Genomic DNA, 25126 nt, shown 5'->3' on the forward strand with positions numbered 1-25126 from the left:
CTTTAGATCAGGGGTGGGCAAACTACGGCCCGCGGGTCACATCTTTTTTTCACACCAATGATCGCGGGCCGGCCCTCCGCTACTTGCCTGGATTCGAATATGGCCCTCGGAGGAAAATAATTGCCCACCCCTGCTTTAGACAGTAACTAAAGAGAATGATAGTAGCATAAATTGTGTAGAAATGCTCATTATTTAAAAAATACCACCATTTCACATGTACAAAGTATTTGACCAAAGTCCTCTTTCAGAAGTACTCTTGTTCTGGCGGTCTGGCTTCTTCCCCCTCTCTTCAGGCTCTCTTACAGTTTCTCATTTCTTCCTCACAGAGTCACAAACACTTCTGTGGAATAGGACTGGGTTTTTGGCTTGTGGGAAAGACAGATATCACTCCCGGACCGACTCGACACCTTTTCCACCACACTTCTGCTTGAATTAGTTCTTGCTCTCCAGATCTGATAGTGCCCTGTGTTACTGTAGATATTGGATTTTTTTCCCCCTTCCCCGCCTCAAATTCCACACATTGCATCTGGAATGAAAAGTATAAAGTGCCTGGGGGGAGCATGTGGGTTCTACATGTGTTTGTTTGCATAATAGAGAGCTTGCCATGATTCCGCCTGCAATATCAATGTGCAAATAAAGTCCCACGCACAAATCCAATCAATATTGCCCGGATTTGATAATAATTCAATTTGCAGCTTTGCGCTCACCAAGCAGTAACAACTCTTGACTCCAAGTGTGTTTTTTATCTATTTGTGTGGGTTCAAATGGAAACACAGCCTTGCTATTTGTGACATAACTGTACCTTTTTTCCTGCAGGCCTGTCGAAGTATTTGTCAACAGTACTACAAAACAAACTCATTGCGGAGGTCAGAAAGGTAGGTAATGTTTGGGGGATAGAGAATCAAAGACCTTTTCAAACTTTACCAGTGTATTTGTATAAACTTCCAGACAGAAGACAAACAAACACACAAGAAATATATATCCAAACGGCTGCATATCAAACTGTTATTTTTATATTCATGCACAAACAACCACATTGTTCTTGTTCTGTTGTACTTTTCATGGCATTTATTGTATATTAATAAAGAGACATATTGTGCTCGTTTTATGTTCTTTATAAAGAGCAATATGGATCTAAAATGCCATTGACTTCCTGTTCAAAACTGCAGCACTGATAAGCCTCTTCATAGTGACATTTCACCGTAGCAACCAGAACACTTTTCATTTCTCTGTTTGTATGTTGTATGTATGAAAAGTGGCTCTGTGTGATTTTAAAATCCTCCAACTGTCAAATCACAACTAAAGGGATGTGCACGGGGATAGGGAAAGGGTAAGTGAAAACAGGATTTGTTTTAGCACTTAAGCCTCACTTAAGACTCAAATATGCATGTATCAATGAAAATACAGCTTAAGTAAGTAAGTTAATGAAGAGAAAATGCCATTGTAACATATTTAAAAGCTTCAGTTGATTTTGCTTAATATGTCCCCTTTAAATCTGCACTATCTAACTTTCCTGGGAGTGGGTCTGAAACCAAAACCTTGTACGCAAAAGCAGGTGGCAATTGTGCATTAATATATTCTTCCCATGCAGACGTCTGTGGTTGCTTGTATTATGTATAAATGAATGCATGTAGACAGTACAGAAAATGGACTTCACACCAGCTGTTCTGCATTGTATAGTGAATAAAACATGATTAGTACACTCACTGCAATTCTGTTAATTCATTTCTTAAGAACAGAGAATATGCGGTAATGGGAAACGGCAAAGCTAAGTTAAGTTGATGCAAAAGCCTCTATCACCTTTGAACATTTGGGCTTCTTCAGTTAGTTCCTTGGAAAAGAAATGAGGGATTTGGATTATTTTTTTATTAAGGATTTAAATGTTTTGAATTAGCATTTAAACAGAAAGAAATTTACATCTTACTGAAGTAATTTATTGGCTTTACAGCTTTAAGAAAATACATTTTCTAAGTGTACTTTCTAGTGATGGGCGACACCAGTTTCAATGTTATATGAAGTAATATGCTAAGTATAGCAGACTTGAGCAGATACCAAGATTATTAGATCAAAATACATCAAAACATAGTGTTGATCTTTTTTAATGACGAGAATCGATACATGTTTTGAAACCTTGTCGGTGCAGAAGTGTCAACATTTCAGTCTGTCCATCCGTTCCTTTGTGTCCTGGTTTAATCCAGTTCTGATGTAGGTTTGCTATTGTCCTGCTTTATTCCTGGATGAGTCCAAGTTTAGTTCTGACTAAACGCTAAACACACCCTGATACCTACAACAACATAATGTTAATATTATTTCCTAATTGACTAGGCTAAGATGATGTAATATTTAACCAGTTTCTATTGATGCAATTTTGTCATGCTTCAAGTCCTTAGACCTTATTTAGTCCTTCAAATTGTTATGGTTTCTCAGATCAACGGCTTTAATCCAAACATGAATCCAAATGAATCTTTGGTGTTACTGTAAGACACATATTTTTGCTCTGATATCAGTGTGCTGTTTGGCACTTTGGGCACCACACGTTAATTAAATGGGAGATAATTAAATAAGTGGCTTCTTGGGTGGAAATTGTCCCTCAAAGATGATTTCGTTTAAGGCCCCTGAAAGCTTAATGACTGAGTTGCAGATGAGTTTTGCTCATTCCACAGAATTCTAATTATTATCACAGATGGAGCCATGCTTCAATCACACGACTTGGCGCTCTGATTGCGCTTGACATTTCATTCCTGATTGTCAACCATCTTTTTTTTTTTTTTCCATATGTGTAAATCAGTTCAGTAAATTTCTTCATTATGCAAATAGCCTGGGACAGATTTAGCGAGGGTGAACGTGTTTTTGAGAAGCTGCCCATGCATAAAATTGTTTAAATGTGGTGTACACGATTCCAGGATCAGAATCAAGAAAGCGTAGGCCGTCCTAAATAAGCCACAGATAAACTGGGTTCAATCCAATTTGTTGTCCACAAAGCAACACTCCTCAGAGCCACCACAGGGGGGCAGTGTGCAACCACCATCTCTGAGTGACAAGCGCAGAGGGACAGCTTTTCCAAACAGACAGTCTGCCAACCAGATCTGCCAAAAAACACAATTTGCCATTTCTCCCCCAAAGTGACATGTCATTTCAAGCTGCTTAAACAATTTTTTCCTAAACTTTGACTCCATCTTCAAACGAAAGACAGCTAATGCAATAACACAATTCGTATATAAATATAGATGTTTTAAAAATGATGGGGAATTGATGTCGCCGTCACCTCTGTCATCTTGTTTGTGCAAATCTTTGTCTTTTGTATGGCTAATTAGAACTTCCAGCTAACATCATTGAGCTGTTATTCTGCAATGTGAATAGTTTTCATTTGACTGGCCAAGATGCACGTTTAGGGAATTTGCCGCTCATTAGTGCCATGACTCATTGTTTTCGGTCCTTTTCTTGACTGCTTCCTTGACTACAGCAGACTTGGTCACAACCCCTAGGCCTAATGACCACCCATAAACCCTCCACCCCACCCTGCCTTGCCCCATCTCTCCACTAGTGTGAATAACTCGATGGCTCCCGTGCATGGCACAATTAAGGAATTATTACACCCTTGGATGGCTCTCATGCTCCGGGATGTCTTGTGGGGAGGAGGAGGAGGAGGAGGAGGAGTGTGGGGGGCACGGACCATTTGTGTTCATTGTGAAGCCTTGGCTACTCTAATCGTTGACCCATTTAAAGACCTGGCCTGCTTTAAAACATGCACTGTAAAACGTGCATATATAATACAGCGTTTGTGATTCTGATTCTTCTTACTCGTACTAGCTTCAAAGCAACTTTCCAACAGATTCCGTTCGGACTGTGGTGGCAAACATACTTTTGAATCAATACTTTTCTCTCCAACTATTTGTATAAAAATTGTATAAATGTCACGTGTATTCAAGCAATCCTTCTTGGAACAAATAGTTATTTTTATACGTTTAACAATGCTGTAAACAACAAAGTGAAATTGTACCCTATCATTGCATTGTTTGTTGCATTGACTATTATCATATAGAATTTTAGACAATGGAGTTCCCCCATCGTCTCATGTATTATTAGGAAACACTGAAACTTAAAAGGGCTGTACCTGATTATTTTTCATTCATGGAATAAAGTAAAACCTGTTTTTCCACATTATAGATATGTTGTAAAAGAAGCTAGTTGAATGAAAATGAGGCTGACATGATTATACAGAGTTTTATTCTCCGAAGCAGGAAGTACATTGTTATTGTAAATTGTTTGATTTACCAAGACGGCAAAACTCGCTCTGGTCTTTTAAAGTTGTGAAAAGCACTTATAAGTTCACTGTGGGGAATTATTAGGATGATAATGTAATCGAGGGGGCTTGATGCTCGCGCTCCCCTTCATAGACACAGTTTAACACACAAGTCTGATATGCATGTGCACGGTCAGGGTGAGGCAAGTACAACTTTACAAACTGTTGTTTTTTAAGAAGGGGTAACAAATCTTAAAACTATCCCCAAAACTGTCAAAAGCCAACCAATAAAATACAATTTGTAAAATGAATAAACCGTGTCCGTCGGGACAAATGGCCACTGAAAAACACATTACACGTTACAGAAGACCCAAAGACCCAAAGCGGCCTATTACAGAAGCTTGACCGGGTGGTCAGCTCACCTGTGCCTCAACCACGAGTTTTAAAATTGTCATGGGAGCGACACTCTCTGACTACAGAGGCTGTGAGGGGACAAACAGCCACTTGCTGCACTGAGAATTATGAGCAAAACAACTGGACCGCTGCTAAGAGTTGAACAGTCTTACATAAGTAAAATAAGGTACATTAACTTTAAAATACTAACAGCTGGTGTAAACTTTCATAAACAATTCAGGATAGTGAATCATTTTACATGAACTGGATGTTTTATCAACCACTGAGTTCGTCCTGACAAAGATGGTTCCCATGGCCCAAAAATGACCACAAAATCCAGGTTCAATCTCATGGTATTCTGACAGACACTGTTTAAGCACCCTTGATGACAGACTTGTTTTAATTCAACCCACTTTGAATATGGACTATTAACTATCTTTGCTGTTGGGTTTTACAGTGTGGTCACGTCTGGTCTGCACAGGGAGAGCAGAGGTGTAGCTGCATGTGCTCGTGTCAACAGCTGTGCACGGGGCCATGTGGGGCACACATGAGGTCGAGCCGTAGGGTCTGAGTGTGGGTGCGCGGGCCTGCTGGCGGGGGTGGGAGGGGCATATATTGTTGTGTGGGCCTCTCCACTCTGTCTTGTTCCTTTAGCCTTGCATCCATCCACGCACTCGGCTCTGTATACAGTCCGCCATCTGCCCGTTGCCAGTCACTCTGCGCTGACTGTTCATGACACGATTCGTCAGAGCTGTCCCTGCCACCTCCTACTTTTGCCCTCGCACTCAAATGGCACGCAACACTGACATCCGCAACTGGCCACTGTCATCACAGCTTCAGTCACTTGTTTTTCCACTCTGATTTAGGTTCATATACAGTATATTTACCAGATACTTGAGTCACGAGTAGTGTTTTGGTGGTTAAACTTAAGACACACAGACTTATGTCATTTTGTTAGAGCAGATTTTCTGACTCACCTGTTCTTATCGACCAGTCGTGACTTGACAAGCTCTCAACAGTATCCAAAGGTTTAACTGATTAATCGATTGCTCTAACTTCTAACCCAGATCCTGAATATGTACACAGCAGTAGATTATGCTGGTGCATCGCTATAGCATTAACAGTCTTGTATGTTCAAAATCCTAATGAATTCAATTAATAATTTGGATTGCAGAAGCTGTCTTTGTTATGTCAAAATACATTCCATAATCATAGATGAAGCAGCGGCTTGTTTTTGGTAACAAGCTTGTTTGTTTGTGGCATATTTGTGGTTTAAATCATTTATAAATTTTCATGATTTGTATATCTTTATTTGTATCATCTTCCTGATTATGGTACTTAAAAAACACTCAGTAAACGTTCAACAAACACTTAGTAAATACAAGTAAATTCCCCTTTTTAATTTTAATGATTTAATTAATGTTCTTACAAACTCGACGTGGCTTATAAACCAATATGTGATGAATTGTTTATGACTCATAGGTATTTACAGTGTAAGCCATAAACAAAAGTGAATGTCTTATGAAGAAAATGCTTCTAAAGACACAGTTAATGTTCATTAATTGCTTTTAGAATTATTTCATCTTGTACAAGTAAGTGAAAGTGCACATTAAAATCTAACAGCGTCCAGCTGTGAAGCAGATAAATTGATAGTCCTCTATGTAGAGTAATGTGACCTTTGCAATGACAGAGCTGCAGAAGATAAAACTGTTTTTCATGTGAAACCCCAGAGTGAAAATGTAGAAACATGGGAATATTTTTTGCCTCGTGAATTAATGTGAAGCAGTTCTGTTATATATTACTTATCTTGGGTAAGTCTGAACTTTTAGCACAATAATTACCATGTATTTTGAAAACAGAGGCTCAGTTATTGGAGCCAGCGTGCAAATCACTGGACTTGATCTGCTTTTCATTCAAAATAATGATAAAGTCTGTTTATCCCTAAACACTGAAAGAGCCTCCCAGTCAGATTAAACAAAAGAAGAAAAAAAAAAATCCCTTATCTATATAAAGCCGGGGAGATGAATCGATATTTGTGCTTGCTCTCTCCCAAGACGTTCAACAGGGAAACGCTGCCTTACCCTTTGTTCTTTATCACCGAAGCAACTCTTTTTCTCTTGACAACATTGCACATTGAGGTCTTGTGTTTTTGCCATTCATCAGTCCATCTTTCAAAAGTCATTGGAATAATAATAAGTCATTACATAAGATAAGCGCCGGCGCAGCAGCGACAACTGTCTGCAGTATTTCTCAGCAAAAGTCCCCTCGATGGATGCCTGCTATCTATGTGCTATTAATATTCCCACATGCGAACATTTCCTTCCAACTCCAAATGACGAGTAGAACAAATGGACTTGGCGGTGAAGAGCCGTGCACTCCAAATGTCACGTCGGCGCCGCGGCTGTTCTGTTTGTCTTGAATGCACTCCAAAGGAAAACCAATTTCGAGAGCTCCAACTATTAGAAAGAGTCCTTAACGCTCAAGTGCAAACCAAATTGTAATTAAAAAATGATTATTGTTCGCACACACGTACCGGTATACGCACACAAGTGTAGTGTTGTGTGTGCTGTGCAGTGCCGCTGTTCGTACACAGATAATTTATACACATCATTTTGTTTATATCTGTAAAATGTCAGCGTGCCTGAGTTTAAATTAAAGCAGGTCTTTGTAAAGAAGACACATCTATCACATTGATGCTGGCACAAGATAAACTGGCTGACATTTCTACCCACTACATCAATACAATACAGCCTCATACTGGCAAGTTTCTGTCAACAAGCTCAGCCAAACTCATCAACCATGTTGTAGGGTTTAATTAAGTCAAATAACTCACAGACGCTCTATAAAACCCACAAGTGTGTCTCAATAAAAAAATATATATATATATATAGTTTGTGAACAATAGGACCTCTTTGTCCACATGGCAGAATTTCACTCAAAATTTGAGTCATAACATATGCTGTCTTTGTCTTTGTCCCATTATAAAACTTCTGATTGTTATTTCAATAAAATCAAGCTATATTAAAAAAAAAAAAAAAAAAACATACTGTACACAACTAGCTTGTGTTTGTTACAGTGTAGTTAGAGCCTCACTGCAAACAGAATAAGTGACTCACCAGTTATCAGTTTGTCAGATTAATTAGAAGCAACTTGGATCCATTTTCTTATTCTATGGAATCCACCTGGACGACGGTGGGATTACACAGACATCCTCAAAATAATAATAATAATTTGGCCCATACGCTTTGTATAGCACAGCAAATTGTCAGAGCCGGGACTCACGACACTGAGGCCGGTTCAGATCATGGCATATGTGCTGCTGCTAAGACCACTCAGCCACCTGGTAGTATGAATCAACAAAAACAACAACAGAAAGAACATAACCACGTAGAACAAAAGGCAAGTAAAGGAGTAAAAGTAGAAAATAAAAGAGTAGAAAAAAGAGGCGGAATTAGAGCATATTAAGATCTGAATAATTGTCCCATTTTGTCTATTTTTTTAATTTTATTTGTCTATTTTTAAGTTGAATCCTGAGGTTATTTCATATTTCTATACTTCATATTGAAATACATCCAATGCAATACCAACTGAAGTAATGTATTTTCTTTACATATCTTACATAACTCTTTGGTAACCACCTTTTTATACTTTAATATGCAATTATGAAAACCTTTCTGTCAACAATCTCTTACAGACTCATTGTGCTTACAGTGCTCACATGTTTTAGAGCATAATCCAGTTTTTGGTGTTGTTTTCGAATAGTCCTGGTGGTCTCTACACTGAAATGTCAAGGACGCAAGGCAATTACGGGAGCGAAAATAGCTTTGCAATCACTTTGTACATTCTGTTTATAGTCAAGAGTGACAGGCAAAGACAGGAGTGTGGAGACATGTTTAATAATAGGTGCCTAATCTTGAGGCTGCTGCCACTGTAATTAAGTGTAGTAGTGAATAGTGAAACCTAATTGTCCACAACCAGTCCAATCAACAGCGCTGGGACGAACAAGGGCAAACCTTAACACAGGGAAAGGTCAGCGAATCAATAATTTATTTAAGATGGTCCGTGGGATTGACTCGGCGGCCGCTTCGTAATCAGGAGGGGAGATTTATTTATCTTAACCTGCTTTAAATCCACATTCCCGCACTCAAGAAAAACACACTTTGCCACTGCGTTCGATTTCCAATGCCCTCGCTGGAGCACAAAATTTTTCTTGCTTTATTTATCCCCCGGGAACTGGCAAGAAGACATCCTTTCCACTGATGACTAAGCACACAATGCTGTAATTTTCACAGGGGGAGGAAAGGTAAAAATGAGGACAAATCTGTGTTAAACTTTAAGCAACTGTAAAGGATAACCACGAAACCAAATGTAAAAGATGAAATGGCCGTTGAAATGTTGACGATGTAATCATTATTATGCATTGTTTCTGTAGTCTGAGTGATGTTTTTTTATTTTATTTGTTTTATTCAAGGTGTAAGATAGATATGCACGGAGAAATAGATTTGCAGGGAAAACAATAAACTGGGACAAAATAATTATGAACTTTAAAGCCTGTGTAAAAACCTTACATTATGATTCATTGGTTGGATTAGCACGTTTTATGTGGTTTAACTGCTACTCGTTGTCAAGTATGATTCATTTCATCAAACAAGGCTGCACTGGAATGTATTTATTGGTTTGTACTATGTCAGCTGCAGGGAAGGAATTTTAATAAAAAAGAACTATGAAGCCAAGGTGAGAAATGACTTTTACTTTGTGGAGTATGTTTTTTCATCAGGAAGATCTTCACTCCGTCATCGATTTCCTCCGGTTCATTCTGGTCTCAAGGTTCTTTTATGGCGCTGTAAACACTTTGGACATCTTGGATATCCAGGGTACTTGAAGAAGCATGAACATAGACACAAATGTTTAAATTATAAAACTGCTTGATTACCAGGAGTGCATGATTGTCTTTTTTTTTTAGACTGAAATAGAACGTGTGCCTTTTTTAATTCAAATTTTTTAACAAAATCTGAGCAAACCTTTTCTATTTTACTTAATGACTGATAACTGCCTCATGCTAGACTCTATTCTCTGTTCACCAATATGGCATTTGAATGTTCTATGTCCATACATGGAGACAAACAGGTGACGCCACCAGTTACAAGTCAGATCAGTGGAGAGGCGAACCTGGTGATCACATAAGAATGCATGATTTGAAGTTTGTTTCAATTGCAAGATGGATATGTTTAATGCCATGCTGTGGAGTGTTCCAAGCACAGCATTTTTCACATTTCCATGGAGATCAGAAAACTTTATAGCGCTGCGTTGATGACGTTGATTCACATTGCGACCCTGGGTTAGATCTCATGTAAACGTGGCTTGGCCTTTGAACGTTTGGAATATTATCTTCAACCCAAATAAGAATATTGGATTTTCTCATTCATGCCCGGCGAGTCTGAGAATACAGAGCGAGGCCCGAGTGTCAGTCAGATCAAAGCCTCGCAGAATGAGTGATGTGTCCTTTTCACCAACAACTCAACCTCTCTGCTTCTAATAATGCTGATATGCTGAGTGAGACAGCCCAAAGCCAGCTACACAACTGTTCAGTCTGAAGGATTTTTGTCTAGTCAAGGCCGGGTTTGGCTGGGATTCACTCAAATATATAACCCCCCTAGTGCAAATAATAATAAGAGTGAGTGAGACTGTTTATGCCACCTACATACTTTAGGGATACACTTAATATTCTGCTGAAACAAAAGACATATGTTACTAAATAATGAAAATCGTATTAAAAAAAAAGGAATTTCATAGGCAATTAATTCCAGAACGCTACAAGTTTAGAAACAACGTGTCACTCAACAACTTGCCAGCATGCCACCATATGGTTCACAGTTTGGGAATTAAAAATAACTTTGATTGACAGTAAAATAACATGGATAATTTAGCGCGAGCCAACAAGCAAATGCACTGTCTGTGGAAGAGCAGAACATAATGGGTTGTTCAGTCTGTACCTGACGTTAAGGTTTCTTGCACTTGGTAAATACCTGGTCATGGGTAATTTCTCAACACAATGACTACTGTGACATTTGCTCAAAATGTTATGAATATGCACCTGGAGAAAATTACGAGCTGTGAGGTTCACGTTTGTCAGATATTTTTGAAAAAAGGGCTCATGGGAAGGGTCAAAATAAGTGGCATTGAGCATTGTACTACTGCTATTATTCTCACGGCAGATACATTATTGCCATTATTCTAAGTGGATTTTTTATAATGACATGATACAGAATGTATTTTTAAAAGTCCTAGCAAAGTGTTTGTGGGTTTGATTCTCAGGTGCTCTGTCAGTCAAACTCTGAAGGTTGTACAGCCGTCTTTTTCTAACCAGAATATATTGTACTTAGACCTAAAAAAATGTAATGTAATAATATATTGAATGTTGTGCAGAATGGCTGCCATATCTCCATCAGCCAGAGTATGTTTATGTGCCCACATTCCTCGCTCAGTTGAAAAATGCTCTTGTTGTATAGTGAGCATTGTAAATGACAGGCTGTTGACTGGTTCTGGTGGAAAATGTTCAAATATCTAAGCGTCAATTCAGAAATGTACCAAAACACTCTATATTGGATCAACTGGCATTAGACTATCTTAAAATCTGCAGAACTAAAGAAAACTTTCTCAGCAGCTTGGACTTTGAATTTAAGAGTCCCACACAAGGTCATCCAACACAAATATAGGTAATTACTTACTTTCCAAAAGAAAGAAAGACAGAATACCTGTCTGTGATAAAGAGGTGTAACTGTATAGATGTGTATTTGCTAAGATTATGGTCACAGTGTCCCAAACGCTACTGCATAGAGAAAATAAATGTTTGTTCTATTTAAATGCACCACTCATTGTTTTCAAACCATCAACTGGAAAATTGTAATTTCTCTTGGCTGATTGTCGGCTTTCAGTGCTTTTGGAAGTCAGCATCAGGAACACTTGGTCCACTTTAGGGTGTAGACTTGAGTTTGTCCTCTTCTCTGGCACAAAGCAGCCATTGGGAACTATAGACTTCAGTAATGCCACATTCCCATGCAGCCTGCAAGTGGATTAATCCAGCTCAAGAGTAATTGCTCTAGCATAGCATGGACTGTATGCATGACGGAATTCAAATCACTTTTAGGTTTCAGTAGTGCAGGAGTGTGGATGTTGCTCCAGGCAGGCTGGCTCTTTTATTAACTTCATTTAATTTAGAGTAAGACTGCACAGGTCTTATTAATGGATTAAAGGCTGGTAAATGTAATGGTGTGAATCTGCTGACTGCTGCAGAACTATCTCGGCCAGTTGTGGACAAATAGCTTCTAACCATTTGGATGTATGCTGAGTCTAAGCAAAAATGTATGTCTAAAAGGGCATGTTTCTCATTTTCTACGTTTTCATTTGTTATATATCATTGGTATTCTAATCACACATATTCCGGGATAATAAGCATGGTCCATACAATATTAATTTGATGTTATCTTGGTCACTTTATATGCAAACTCGGTGTTGTAACAGGCAGCAAACAAACTGCACATGAAGGGAAATTCAAGTCATTTGAATATGATAAGAATTATATTATCTTGTCTTATATATTTCAGTATATTTGGCTTGTGTTACGTGTAGCTATCCATGAGTTTCAGTCACGTGACTTATTTTTTGTCACCACCATTTTGAAGACGTCACAGTATGCTGTTATCTATCTCCACTCTTAGATAGTCATGGAAAACAGCCTATACAATTGAAAAGGAAAAGGGTTGATATTTCAAGAAGACAGACGTTGTGAGCTTTGATCCTTATCTACAGCGGTAAGTCACTAACAACTCTTAAAAGCAACTTGCCACAACAAACTTTTGTGGAAATTTACATATAAGCTTCCTCTTCTACAAGCCCTCAGAGCTTTCAAGAGCACGGACTTTGTGTGCAGGTGAGTGACCGTCTGTAAAATGTGATACCAACACCCTGTTGGAAATAAGCCTTGTCAAAACCTTTATTAGCATAGCCACCAAATAATGAGTAAACTAGCATTAGACAGCTGCTAACTACCCATGTAGTTTGCATTATATAGGCTATTATAATCTGGTACAGTGTCAGGGGATACACATTGTAAAGATAAGTGTGAATTGACTGAGGATGGAACCACCGCAGGGCACAGTAAAAGTGTGAATAACTTCAGCGTCCATTCCATTCCCATTTAGATATGTGTGGAAGCAGCAATAATATAAACACACACCATCTCAAACATCAGTTTATTCTCCAAATATACAGAGTAAAAGCATCATAGTTCCACAGACCACAGTTAAAATACAACCATTTTATTGAAGATACAGAGGGCCACTGACTGAAAAGAGTGGATTATCCGGCAGAATTTACAAGTTTATTTACTTTATTACAGTTAGGATAATGTTGTCAGTAGAAACCATTGAAACAACAGTCCACCTTTAGGTTGAGATCTGGATTAGTGTTTGTAAAACGGACATATTTGGTTTACAGAGAAATAAAGCCTCATTACAGACAGGTCCACATTTGACTTCCTGTAACTCGACACAAAGAGACTGTTCATTCTCTTCTCATTGTGTGAAGCGCACATTGCCTTTTGGTGTGCCTTGAGGTGAAGCATATTGCAAGGGGTTAATTGCAACATTGTATGGTTAATAGGCAGGTAGAAATAAAAATGAGAAAATAGAGCAGTGGACGTTTTCTGGAAAGACAGTTAAATGGCCACTTTAATGCTTATTGCAGCAAAAAAATTCAATACACCCGGTGGAAAGAGTTGCCACTACAAACATTTACAAATGAGCTCTTTTGCCACACTCATAGCCTCTTTCTCTCACTTAAGAAATGTCCTTATCCAGTCTGCCGCGGGCAAGTCTTTCTGTTTGAATAATAGACTACTGTGTGTCCTCCGCTCTGAGAGGCCAGCTTTTTTTTTATCAGCAAATGGCAGCAACCTCTTGTAATTGTGTGAGTCTCGTATGTTTATTCATCTGTTCCGCCCTGGCATCTGTGCGGCCCCCACAGCCAGACCAACGGGGCAGTGTCCACAGGTGAGGGCCCTGTCTCCATGAGGGCAGCGTCCCAGAGACACACAGGACTGATGTTCTCATGCCCATGACGAGGGACGGGCCAGGAGCAAATATGTATCTGTTTGTGCATTTTCTGTGCACTGGGGAATGCATTATGAGTGGATGAATGTCTAAGATGTATTTGATTCAAAAACTGGGCAGCAAAGTTTATTTAAGACAGAATCTAAATAATGAGTATTCTTAAGCTATTTTTTTACATCCCAAAAGACACAAATCATGCAAAGTAGATCAGAGAATTTGTGCTAATGCAAACAAAGAGATAAATGTAACAGAAATAAAACAGTCCAGCGTTACCTCTGATTTGTATTGTTAAACACGAGCGCCATGTGGAAATCTTTCACAAGAGCCAATGTAGAATAATGTAGAATTCCTCTGTAAACTAAACCAGCTAAGCTTTGCACCTTACCAATCCAGTGTGAGAATCTGATTTCCCAGTGAGGAACGTGAGAATAAAAGCGCACACATAAGCCTCTAATGTAATTTGTGCGAAACAAGCATGGATAGAATAAGTTGATAAGATTTCTGGACGGAAAACAAAGAGAATGAGAGCGATGTCTGATCACACAACGCTGATGCCACGTGGATTTGTTAAATTCTAATATAGTGGGATCTGACTCACAGAGAAGCCTAGAACAGAACAAAATATGTACAGCGAGAGATGCAGAAGACATGTATATACAGTCTAGCAGGTGCCAAGATGGATTATCAGTTTCCAAGCACAGCAAGGTGTCTTAAGATCTACAATGGACTTCAAGTCATTTGTGAAATAGGATTACATAAAAAAAACACTTCTGCAGAGATGAAAATAAATAAATAAAGTGCTTATCAGCTTATAGTAGTCAGTATCCTGTTGTTTGCCTCTGTTGTTGTAGCTTTTGTGACAATGTATGACCACCAAATGTAAACAGCTCCCACAAAACGCATAGTTTGAATGATTAAAGGAAAAAAGAAAAAATCAGTGCTTGAAAACCAATCATTCAAAAAAAATTTGGTAAAGGTTAGAGTTTACGGTGTACAAATGCCCCTATGAACTACATTAGTACATTGTTAAAATCCTATGACAAATAGCATTAAAACAATATCATCTTTATGTCACAGCATCAGAAATGAACAGCAGTTTACAGAACAGATGGCAAATCCGGGCAAAATAAGTCAGCAACCTGTTTTAAATACAATGTTCGCTCTGGTCTGGAAGGAATTTCTGTAAAATCGCAAACTCACATTTATGTTATGATGTGTTGTAGGGCTTCCTGTCCAATTGCCTTTTGGATTTGGGCGCAAAACCGCTTGGAGGAGGGAGTTCACGTAAACAAAAGAGCTGACGCTGTCTTCCAGTTTGAAAGTTTGTATCACCACTGTTCAGACAGACTCTCAAGGCAAAGTATTCATCACAAGAAGAGGCGCTGGTGTCTCATTTCGAGTCCACCAAAGTGAAGTCAGAGGCAATTAGAGAAAATTACATTATAAAATGGTCTTCACATATTTACATTGATAGTCTCCTATCACAGTCTGTAGAGTGAAATAACTGTTTTGTGGGCCTTATCTGCTCAGCTCTGTTGTAGACATTGTTTTACGCTCAACATCTGTGGGCTCATGGAGAAAGTTTTCTGTCGCCTGCAGGCAAAATATATTTCAACCAGCCCAACTTAGCTCCAGTCGGTAAAGGGACGCGTGAAGGGCCAGTTAAACAAGGTAGGGGCACATTTGTTTCTTGTGCTTCAAACTCCAGCAGAGCAGCAGGACATTGGCTCCAGCTAATTATCGTGATGTTCATGCTGAGTGATTCGCCAGTTTCGTTTTGAATGACAATCTTCAAAAGGCAAGTGGTCTCTGCCTGGGGAGTTGATTGTCACACAAATCCTTATGGTATTCTTGCACTCTGATCCACAAATAGTCCCACTGCAACAAGCACCTTTTCAAATTCCAAACTTGGCAAATATGTGGCACAGTAAGTATGATGTAAAAAAAAAAAAGAGGTGAGTGTTGTGTTAAGCATGAAGGGGGTATAAGGCTTCTTGGTCCGTATTTTGGGAAATTTAGTCACATTTAAAGCCAACCATCCCCAGGTCTTCAAGCATCCACCAGACTCCTTCTGTCTTATAGTTTACATGGGAGTCCTGAGGCATTTGACAATCATGTGGGAGCTCCTCTTGTCTCCCCCACCTGTCCTGGAGGTCAGACATGAGTCTGCATACGCTTCTGCAGAGGCCTGGTCAGGTCAGAGTTCTGAGAGGAGGATTGGGAGTAGTGCGAGGAGGAGGAGGCTGACACTTTACTGTCTTTATCAAACTGCACATATCCGTCTGGTTTACTGTAGCTGCTCACGCTGCTGTCGCACTGCGTGTCAATGAAGGAACTGGAGTCGCTGAGGGAGCCGCGCTGGAACTCGCGCTCACACAGCTCGATGGAGCTGCTGCCCATGCCCAGCACGAAGCGCTGGCTGTAGTCATACAGGCGGTTAGAGCCGGCACCCAGAGTGGAGTAGATGTTGTTGAAGGACATGCCTGTGGGGACCCTCTGCTTCCCCAGAGTGCCAGTGCTGGTGGGGTTCCTCACTTCGGCCGGCTGGCTGCCTGTCGTCGTGGGCGTTTGGTGCTCTTTAAAGGTGTTTACGCTGTAGTACCCATTTGTAGGATCCTGTAAAAGACATGGAGATGTTACAACATAAAACAACATAATTATATCTACTTTCCCGTTGTCCAGTCAGTAGCAATGTCACACAAAGTATTAATCAAAATACTTTAAATAATAAGAAAGTGCCTGTGTGTGCCAAGAGAAAAAACCTAATTAAAATGGTAGCAAAACCCTGTGCTGGGATTTAAGCAGCCCCAACACTAACCTCAAAATCATGAATTTTTCTGTTAATTAAGGAGCCTTGATGAATCATAGTTTGGCATTCAAGATGTCACTGCAAAGTTCACTCACAAGCAGGCTCTAATTGGACCTAAATGGATGCGAGTGTCTGTAATTTCATGTATTCAGAGAGACGACTTCAGCTGTGCCACTTATTTAGCCGCTTGGCTCCGGGCTGCAGGCTGTTGCTAAGGGTCCAGAGAGGGCATGCGTATGGCTGTGTTTGATGGCCTTCTGTGAATAGTTGTGAATGTCAAACACGGTGGTGGCAAATCCCCAAAGAAGAATGCTCTAAATGGGCAAAAGAGAATGACAAACTGAGAGCGTGCTTGTTATGCTCGTCATTATCAGACAGCAGACAGCGAGATCGTTTGCATCTGGCCTTTATCTCCTCGCGGCCCTGCCTCCAACACGGCTCCACGTTCGCTGTCATTAAAAGGATCAAAAGCAGGGCCCCCAGAGGCGAGTCGAAGCAGGTAGCACAGCACAAGTATTCTCGAGTGCGCCGGCAGTGGCCTCCGATTGGACAAACACACAAATGAAGAGGCTAGATCTGAGGTGCTCTGCTAATCTCGGATGCTGGTGCATGTAAATAATCACCTCGCCATTTAAAATTAGAGTTGTGTGTCTCTAAAAGCAGAAAGGCAAAGCTGACAGTGTTGCATTTACACAGAAAACGGATTAGCCATTATGTTTGTTGATGGCGTGACATTCCTATTTGATTTAATTGCATGACTTGAATACAAAAGAGACACATTTGAAGTAGATCTTTCGATTTATGTTAAATTTTTGGTCTCTTGTGCTATGTAGATATGACTGATAATAAAACGTGCAGCCCAACAGTTAAGCATGTTTCATACCGAAATAATGGGCTGGTGAATGTTGAAAAAAATAAAACATATTTTGTGAATACTAATTTAAAAAAAGGGCTTTTAATAATGTAAAATACTCCTTACCAAAATTCAATCCAGTGTTCAAAAGGATCCTCTACAATGTGGCAAATGCATGAATTATTCAATGCTACAAAGCAGTAAATTGTGTTATACATAAGAAAAAATCCTGATATAAATGTTCAATTAGATTAAATCAACAGCACAATATCTGATTTTTTTTGTGTCTGTATACAATAGAATAAGACCACATGGTGAGAAACTACTATTATTTGAGTTGAAAATGATTATTATCTTTGTGGTACTGCAATCAATCAAGCCTATTTTCTAACATCAAAATCAAGTTTGAAATGGTGTATAGTGTTCATAATTATTATAATATGCATATTGTATATTTTTGTCACCCAATTTGGCTCGTGTGGTATTATGCACAGTGCACATGTTACAGATGCTTCCAGTGAGATCATGTGTAACTTAAGTAAAGGCTTAAAGGATCACCAGTCTTGGATTACTTTGACCACCTTTGATCAGGGACTAATTAATAAAAACAGACCATTAAATGAACTCTCTTCGCCGGTGGACTTTGAGAATCACATGTAGCAGGAGAGGGATTAGTGTTTCTGGACCCTTTCAGTCCCAGCGTTTAAGACCACCCTCTTGGCCCTGGGCTTTATCCCTTTCTCCCTCTCTTTCCCCACTCTACCTTTTCGTAGCGAAGTTGTACCTTAATGTGCTGATACTCCTTCTCTTCCTCTTGTAACACCTCCAGCTGCTTCAGAACTGACTCCTGCTGAAACTCTCCTCGTTCAACCTGCGGTGAGAACAACAGAAACAGAAGCAGATATTGCATTATGCCTGCTACCTACAATACACTGTAATAACAACTGACCAACGACTGACTTCACTATGTACAATGCAAATTTATCTTTGATTTAGTCATGTGATTATTTTTATGTTATGTTGGATTGTGACACATTTTACATGTTTTATCTCGAAAATGAAATATATAATTATAGGGTTAATGCCAAATACGTCATCTTGCGAATATCTTGCCGACTGATTTGTAACTAACCCTTTACTGTGCAAATGTTCAAAGACACTTCACCTTCAGTCAGTGCTGACAGAAGACATGAATAATAGATCAGGGAGGATGTTTTATTTATCTTAACAAATTTCTCCGTTATGAAGCAGTTCAGATCATTTTACAGCGTTACCCAATCTGAAAGAAAACTCAAAAGCTTTTACTGCAAATAGCTTTTCCTTCCAGCAGAGCAAATGGAACACTTTAGTCAGTTTCAAAATGGAAACAGTTATTTGTGTGTCATACAGACAGACATACACCCACCATGGGGTTACGCACGATGCATCAGTATCTCCATAGTTACACTGTGATAAGGCACATTTAGCAGGAAGAAGCAAATCATATGTATAAATATACCGCAGTCGACCTGACTACACAAAATGTACTCTCATTATGTCTGTGTTCCAGAGAGTGTGGACACAGTGTTCACAGCCGGAGCTCAAACTGCAATCCGTTTGATGTCCAGTATTAGTATATAACATGGACATCAGATCTTTGGAGACCAATATCATATTTAACCTAGTGATCTGCAGGTGCACTTTGTAACTTTTCTGGTGGTCTTTTATTATTCTTACTCTGAACGGGCTCACCTCTCTATATATCTTACATGTAACTTAGCCGGATGGTGTCACCTGCTTGACTCTATGCAGTGTTGGAGCCCATTAATTAAGACCAATTACATGTTAGTGCCATAAATGTGCAAACTGCTGTATGCAAATTATTATTATAGTTTCACTATATATAATTGGCTGTGTGTCAGACAAAAGCAGTGATTATTGTGGATAACAAGTTGTCTCGTGTACATTGTCAAATAGTCAATGTTCACCTTGAGTAATACAACCAGTACGACATATTTGTGCATGCATGTGGAGTCAACACACAAGAAACAGTTTAAACGATCATAAAAACATAGAATTAAAAGCTGTGACACTCACACTCACCATCAGCTGTTTCATGGAGGCGTGCTCTTCGTTCTCTCGCGCTGCGTTATGGTCTTTGTGCACAATCTCCACGCGGATGTCATTCTTGGCCGAAACCACTCCTTTCAGATCTGTCAAACCGAAACCACAGACACACTTTAAAACATCGTCTGGGTTTGCTTTTGTATTTCTGCTAATTTATCAAGATGCCAAAATCTGAATCGAGATTTATCTTTCCCATGCAATACCCAGCGTTATTAATCATTTATCAAATCCAGGACTATCTTTCTGCTGTACACTTGCCTACGGTGACAGCTCGTTCTCAGTGGGACAATGCTGATATATTAGAGTCTTACTTTCTGTCTTAATTTTGCTTGCAAGTTCTCTCTGGTGAGCACAGATGGAGACGGGCAGTGAGGGCATAACCAGGTGCGCTTCCTCTGGAGTGCACAGACAACAGACATGCTGAGGGGACCAGAGTACACTTTGGATCTTTGGAGAGGGGCAGTCGCTGAGAACTGCCTCTCACATGAGTTACTGAGTGGAACATGAGAGGACGAGGTGGCCGTGGTGGACAGGGATGTCAAGATAATGAATGCTTAAATGATGATTGTGATTATTCAGGTCACATTACAACCGCACAAAACACAAAATTATAATTGTGATAGAGTTGTTTTTATTCAGCGTGTACTCCAAAAACATACATCGAAATGAAAGTGCTTTTTTTTTTTTATCTGGCTTTTGTCACATTAATTTACTTAATCAGAGAGTTTAATTTCATAAAGCTGTGCGAGTCCCCAATCTGAGTCAGTGTTGATTTTGCTTTTTACTTGTGCTGTGTTCCAGTTGTCTCTTGAAAACTCAACAACTCAGCAACATTTCATAGCCCTGAGTTTATCTGAGTGAGACAATCCAAAATGGCGGCTCCCTGGGTGTGAATAGTGTAACCTTCAGCAGTTAAAATATGTACAGTTCATGTACTATTCTACCTTTTTAATTTCTTCCCACTGTCTCCCCAATGTGAGTGAACCTGCTCCAGCTGCCGTTGAGCGCCTACAGTTTTAAATGCTCAGTAATGCTAATGTTGCTAACGCTAATATGGAGCTAATGTTAACAAAAGCAAAAATTCACTCTCAGACAACGCTTTATAAACTGCTAATGCAATAACACTGTCCAGGTTTGTAAATTAACTCATTTGGATCAACATTTTAGCTGATAGGAGCTCTTTCCTGTTTTGTATGACTTGTTTTGAGTCGTTACTGTTACATGAACTGTAATCCACTGGCCAGGGTTTTTTCTGATTCTACAACTGGAACACCGACACTAGGAGAAAACTTTTCTCCAAGATCCAAGTTCCGATTGCCAAGGACAAATGGAACGCATGAATAATTCACCCTAAAAACACTGCATTGGTTTATAGTTTTTGCAGAAATAAACTGCACCACATGGACACAACCACTGATCATTATTGTGTTTACTCCAGTACTCCAACTAATCAAGACATTTTATATGCTTTTTTATGCATTAAAAGTCAAATTATCAAAGTATTTAAGAGAAAATAATAACGAGTTCCTGTTTGTGTTTATACTTTCTCTAGAATTTTCAACCACAACGATGGAGCTGGAACTGGACTGTTACTATAGGTTACTGCAGGTCGACAAACTACTATCTAATATGGTCTAAATAACTTAGATTTTTAAACATATTCATATATTCTATGTTGAGTGCTGAAAGTATGGCAATTACAATATTTTTCGTGTCTTTATCAAAAATAAACTTTCTTAACAAACTCTAGTCAACTTAAATGACCGGCAAACTCAGGTTACAACTGACAGATTTTTTTTTTCCAGCTGAATAGTCAATTTTACGAATAACAAGATTCGGCGAACAACTCAAATTGGGGAATGACAAGCAATCTGAATGAAAGTGAATTAAGGATGCAACTGTTGTTTGGTCTTGGTGCCAATACTCGTAAAATTGTGATGTTTCTTCTCGCAACACTACATTTTTCTATCATGACATCCCGAGTGATGGGGAGACAGGATAATGCAGGATGTAAATTTCCAAAGCGAATGCCGTCACACTAAGATTGCATGAAATGAGCCCTGACACAATCCCTTTATCTCAGCACCACCAAAAATGTCTAGGCTATTGTTTTAGAGCAGTATAAATCTTGTATATAATGGCATTTTCAAAATATGTTTTACAAGAAAATCCTGCATATACCAGTAGTTTGTGATCACTGTAGAATTAATCAATTGTGGTAATGTACTTAGTTTTATACAAGAGAGATCAACATCATCATATATTTGACTGTGTGATTAAAGCACACAGAATAGGAGTTTTGGGGGTATAATTTCAAGTAATTATAAATATTTATTTAATGAATGTTGTACTAAGGAATAGGCTTAATACTATTTTTTGACAATTTAATTCAAATTTTACCAAATACTTTTATACTAGTTCTGACAAAGCCTAAGATCAGTTTAGAAAAGGTTAAATGTTGTCCTTTTAATGTTCATATCTATACTTTCTTACTAGTTTTCTTACTACTTTCTTACTACTTACATACTGGTTTTCGTATCCACCAGTATCGGATTTTCAACATTTTTTACAGTCCTTAGCTGTAATGTAGCATAATTGTTTTTAAAGAAATTTCAATCAATAGACCCATATTCCACAAGCAAATAGAAATGTTTGTGTGCTTGGAGATAATATTATTGATTCATATTTTAATATAGTTATACTGCACATGCTCCTGTGGAAGGAACAGAAAAGGGCCGTACTTCTCTGAGATCGTGTGCAACAAAACGCTCCGATGGTTCCCAAGAGAACGATGAAGGCCACAAACGCTCCCACTGCAATCCCAATGATTACGGCCATGGGGAGAGATTCTGCACAAAACAAAGAAACAATATATGTACTTGTATCATAATGTAAACAGGCCAACATCTCAAATATAACACACAAGAACCATTTTCTCTTTGTGTTCCTACGACTGCATATTAAAGCGGGATGTAATATTTTATTAGACGTGACATCAGTGCTACTAAAAATATGTTTTTAAAATGATGCGCAAAGTAATTACTTAGCCTTTTGTTATGTTCATGTGCAAACATTTTACTGTGTACAATCAGCTCATTATCCCGCTCCCTTATAACTTTAATTTACTCCTGTGCGGGCCTGTAAAAGTGTTTTATAAAGCACTGTCATTGGGCAGAGTGCAAGTATATGTGCACCGCTTAAACTCAATCAAACACTGGGGCCTGATAGGTGCGTTTTGCGACTCTCAGGATGAATCCAGAAGCCATTTGTCCCTGCAGCATCAGCAACCTCATTAAATGGTACCTTAATAAGGAAGGCTCAAATTGCGACATTTATGACCTTCTCACATTTTAAACAATTGCCAAACAACCATCTCTCTTCTACGGCTATTAAAGGCTGTTTAATGTCCCCATTGATCAATGTCACTTTCACATAAGCAGCTTATTATTTATAGTTTGTTACAAGGGAACACCAAACAGCGCTTCCCCAACATTAGAGGACAGCGGGTCAGTACATAAAAAGGCCGTATTTCATTGTTCTGTTAAATATATAAATAAGTTGCCTTTTAAAATGCACTGGGTGGGACTCCACACTTGAAATTCAGCTCGTTGCCCATGTAAAAAAGGTCCCTGTTTCAATTTGATATACTTTAGGTTAAACCAGGGAGCTAATTTGGAATAAATTTATTACTGCCGTGTTCTCAATAACGGCACATCAATCGTTTCACAATTTGGGCCGCGCAAATCCAGCGGCTGTCAACTGTCACTCCTTGCGAACTTGAAATGAAATCTGATGAGGCTTTGACAGTGCTTCTGACAAAACCTTGCAACTGGTTTCGTAGCAACATTTGACAGAATTTAAAAAAAAGGATTGGAGTCTTCTATTGCTGGACTTGAACGTTTGGGACAATTCTCGAGAGTTTCGATTGTTTGGCTTGAGCATGGAGAATTTAGCAATGGGAAAGTACTAAACAACAAGTAACTAAGTGAATCTGTTTAATGTGTACCTATTATGTTCTGTACAACACTTATAACTCAATTATTATATTACAATATTGCTTAATGTTACAGCCTCAGGAATACCACTTTACTCCCACTGTCTTCAAACTGTGCCTGAGGTTGTATTAGTTTAACACTTCTTAAATGTACGTAACGTTTCTCACGGCCTGTAGAAGATGGTTTTGCCTTGAATGTTTGACTGTATGGGATCAAATCTATCTTGCATCTATAGAATTGCATATTTTTATTACTTAAGACACCTTAAAACATTGCGTTAACATTTTTTCTTTTTAATGAATCCTCAAATATTATCAAAAACGTACAGTATTTTTTTTGGGTGTGGACTTGGGAGGCTAATGGCCAAACTTCAATCTACTTTATGCCTCTTCAAATGCAGTATTTAGTGAAAATGCACCAATAGAAGACACACATTTCTACTTCTACTGCCATCTACTGAACATAGATAGAGAAGAGAATGGTGGCTCGAACCTTGGCTCCCACCTTGTTCCTTCAGGCGTATGATCTCTGTGTCGGAGCCGAAGCTGTTCCAGGCCGTGCAGTTGTAGATGGTCTGGAAGTCGGCCGGAACAATGTTACTCATGGTCAAAGTGGAAATCACTCCTTCCTCCGTGCTGACCGTCTCCACAGTGTAACGGCCCGATGTTCCCGACTCCAGCACCGTCTCCTTCCACGACCAAGCCTGGAAATATGAATAATAATCGTCAGGTCACGCGGCACAGCATTGATGACCGGAAACACTGTCAAAAACTGAAAAACTATGTTAAAAAACTAAAGTTAAGGCAAAAGACATTTCCTAAAACAAATCACACGTTTTTCCTCATGATTTGCTCACACTTATTCCAAACAAACACAATTCCTGACACTTTTAAACATCCACCTCCAAATGACAAGCTCGTGGAGCGCCGATAAAAGAAAGCCACGCATATTCACATTCATTTCACGGTTTATTTATGCAGAGTGAAGTTTATTTAGTGGTTATTTAATTTTATTGGCTCACTTCACTAATTGTGTCAAACACATTTGTTTGGTGATAATGTGGTGCTAACTACATGAGGTATTTTATGTGTGAGGAACAGAAGATAGTCAACAGATAAACAACATGTGGTGATAATAGACAGGTGGCTAAAGCGAGCTGTGAAGGTACAGTGTTACTCTTTTATTTTATTTCCGTCCCAGTGTGCATCCGCTGAAACAACAAAAAACAATCTATGGAGCGTATAGAAGTCCAGTCTCAAAGGCTCTCCCAATAAACTTGGTATTAATTAGGCTGCCTGTTGAGGCTCTATGCATACCACTGTAATAAAAACACATATTAGATGACAAAGTAGGGTAATTAGGCATATGCAAACACAGACTCACAAATTAATAATAGGAACAAAATGAGCTCAGAGACTAAGCGGTTTATAAAGCCTTCATAAATCTTAATGGGATCAGTACAAACAGAATAGAGGCACATATTGAGGATAGGTCCACATCTTTTCCCTAGAAAACTTTATGTATAATTCAAAGATTAAAAAGAAGTTCAGTGGTATCGTTGTATTACCTTGGCTTATAAAAAAATAAAATCCATTCTCATGTTGGGTAATCTCACTG

General features: G+C 39.0%; 1 protein-coding gene across 11 annotated transcripts in view; it reads right to left on the reverse strand.

Moving 5' to 3' along the window:
* Nucleotides 1–14871: 14871 nt before the first annotated feature.
* kirrel3b (kirre like nephrin family adhesion molecule 3b) overlaps nt 14872–25126 on the reverse strand; it is a 153024-nt gene continuing 142769 nt past the window's right edge. For 2 of the 11 annotated variants that reach the window (XM_072453502.1, XM_072453510.1), the window contains exons 11-16: nt 24014–24212; nt 22256–22363; nt 19826–19909; nt 19485–19600; nt 18193–18279; nt 14872–16362 (exon numbers count right to left, since the gene is read on the reverse strand). In XM_072453502.1, the coding sequence (XP_072309603.1) occupies nt 15901–16362; nt 18193–18279; nt 19485–19600; nt 19826–19909; nt 22256–22363; nt 24014–24212 (1056 nt within the window). In that variant the 3' untranslated portion in view covers nt 14872–15900. Of the gene's footprint in view, nt 16363–18192; nt 18280–19484; nt 19601–19825; nt 19910–22255; nt 22364–24001; nt 24213–25126 lie in introns of all 11 variants that reach the window. The other 9 variants (XM_072453488.1, XM_072453551.1, XM_072453480.1 and 6 more) reach the window with 7 other exon arrangements.

This window comes from Eucyclogobius newberryi, unplaced genomic scaffold, assembly GCF_026437365.1.
Source record: "Eucyclogobius newberryi isolate DKJ021-1_F unplaced genomic scaffold, fEucNew1.0.hap1 SCAF_10, whole genome shotgun sequence".
Lineage (NCBI taxonomy): Eukaryota > Metazoa > Chordata > Actinopteri > Gobiiformes > Gobiidae > Eucyclogobius > Eucyclogobius newberryi.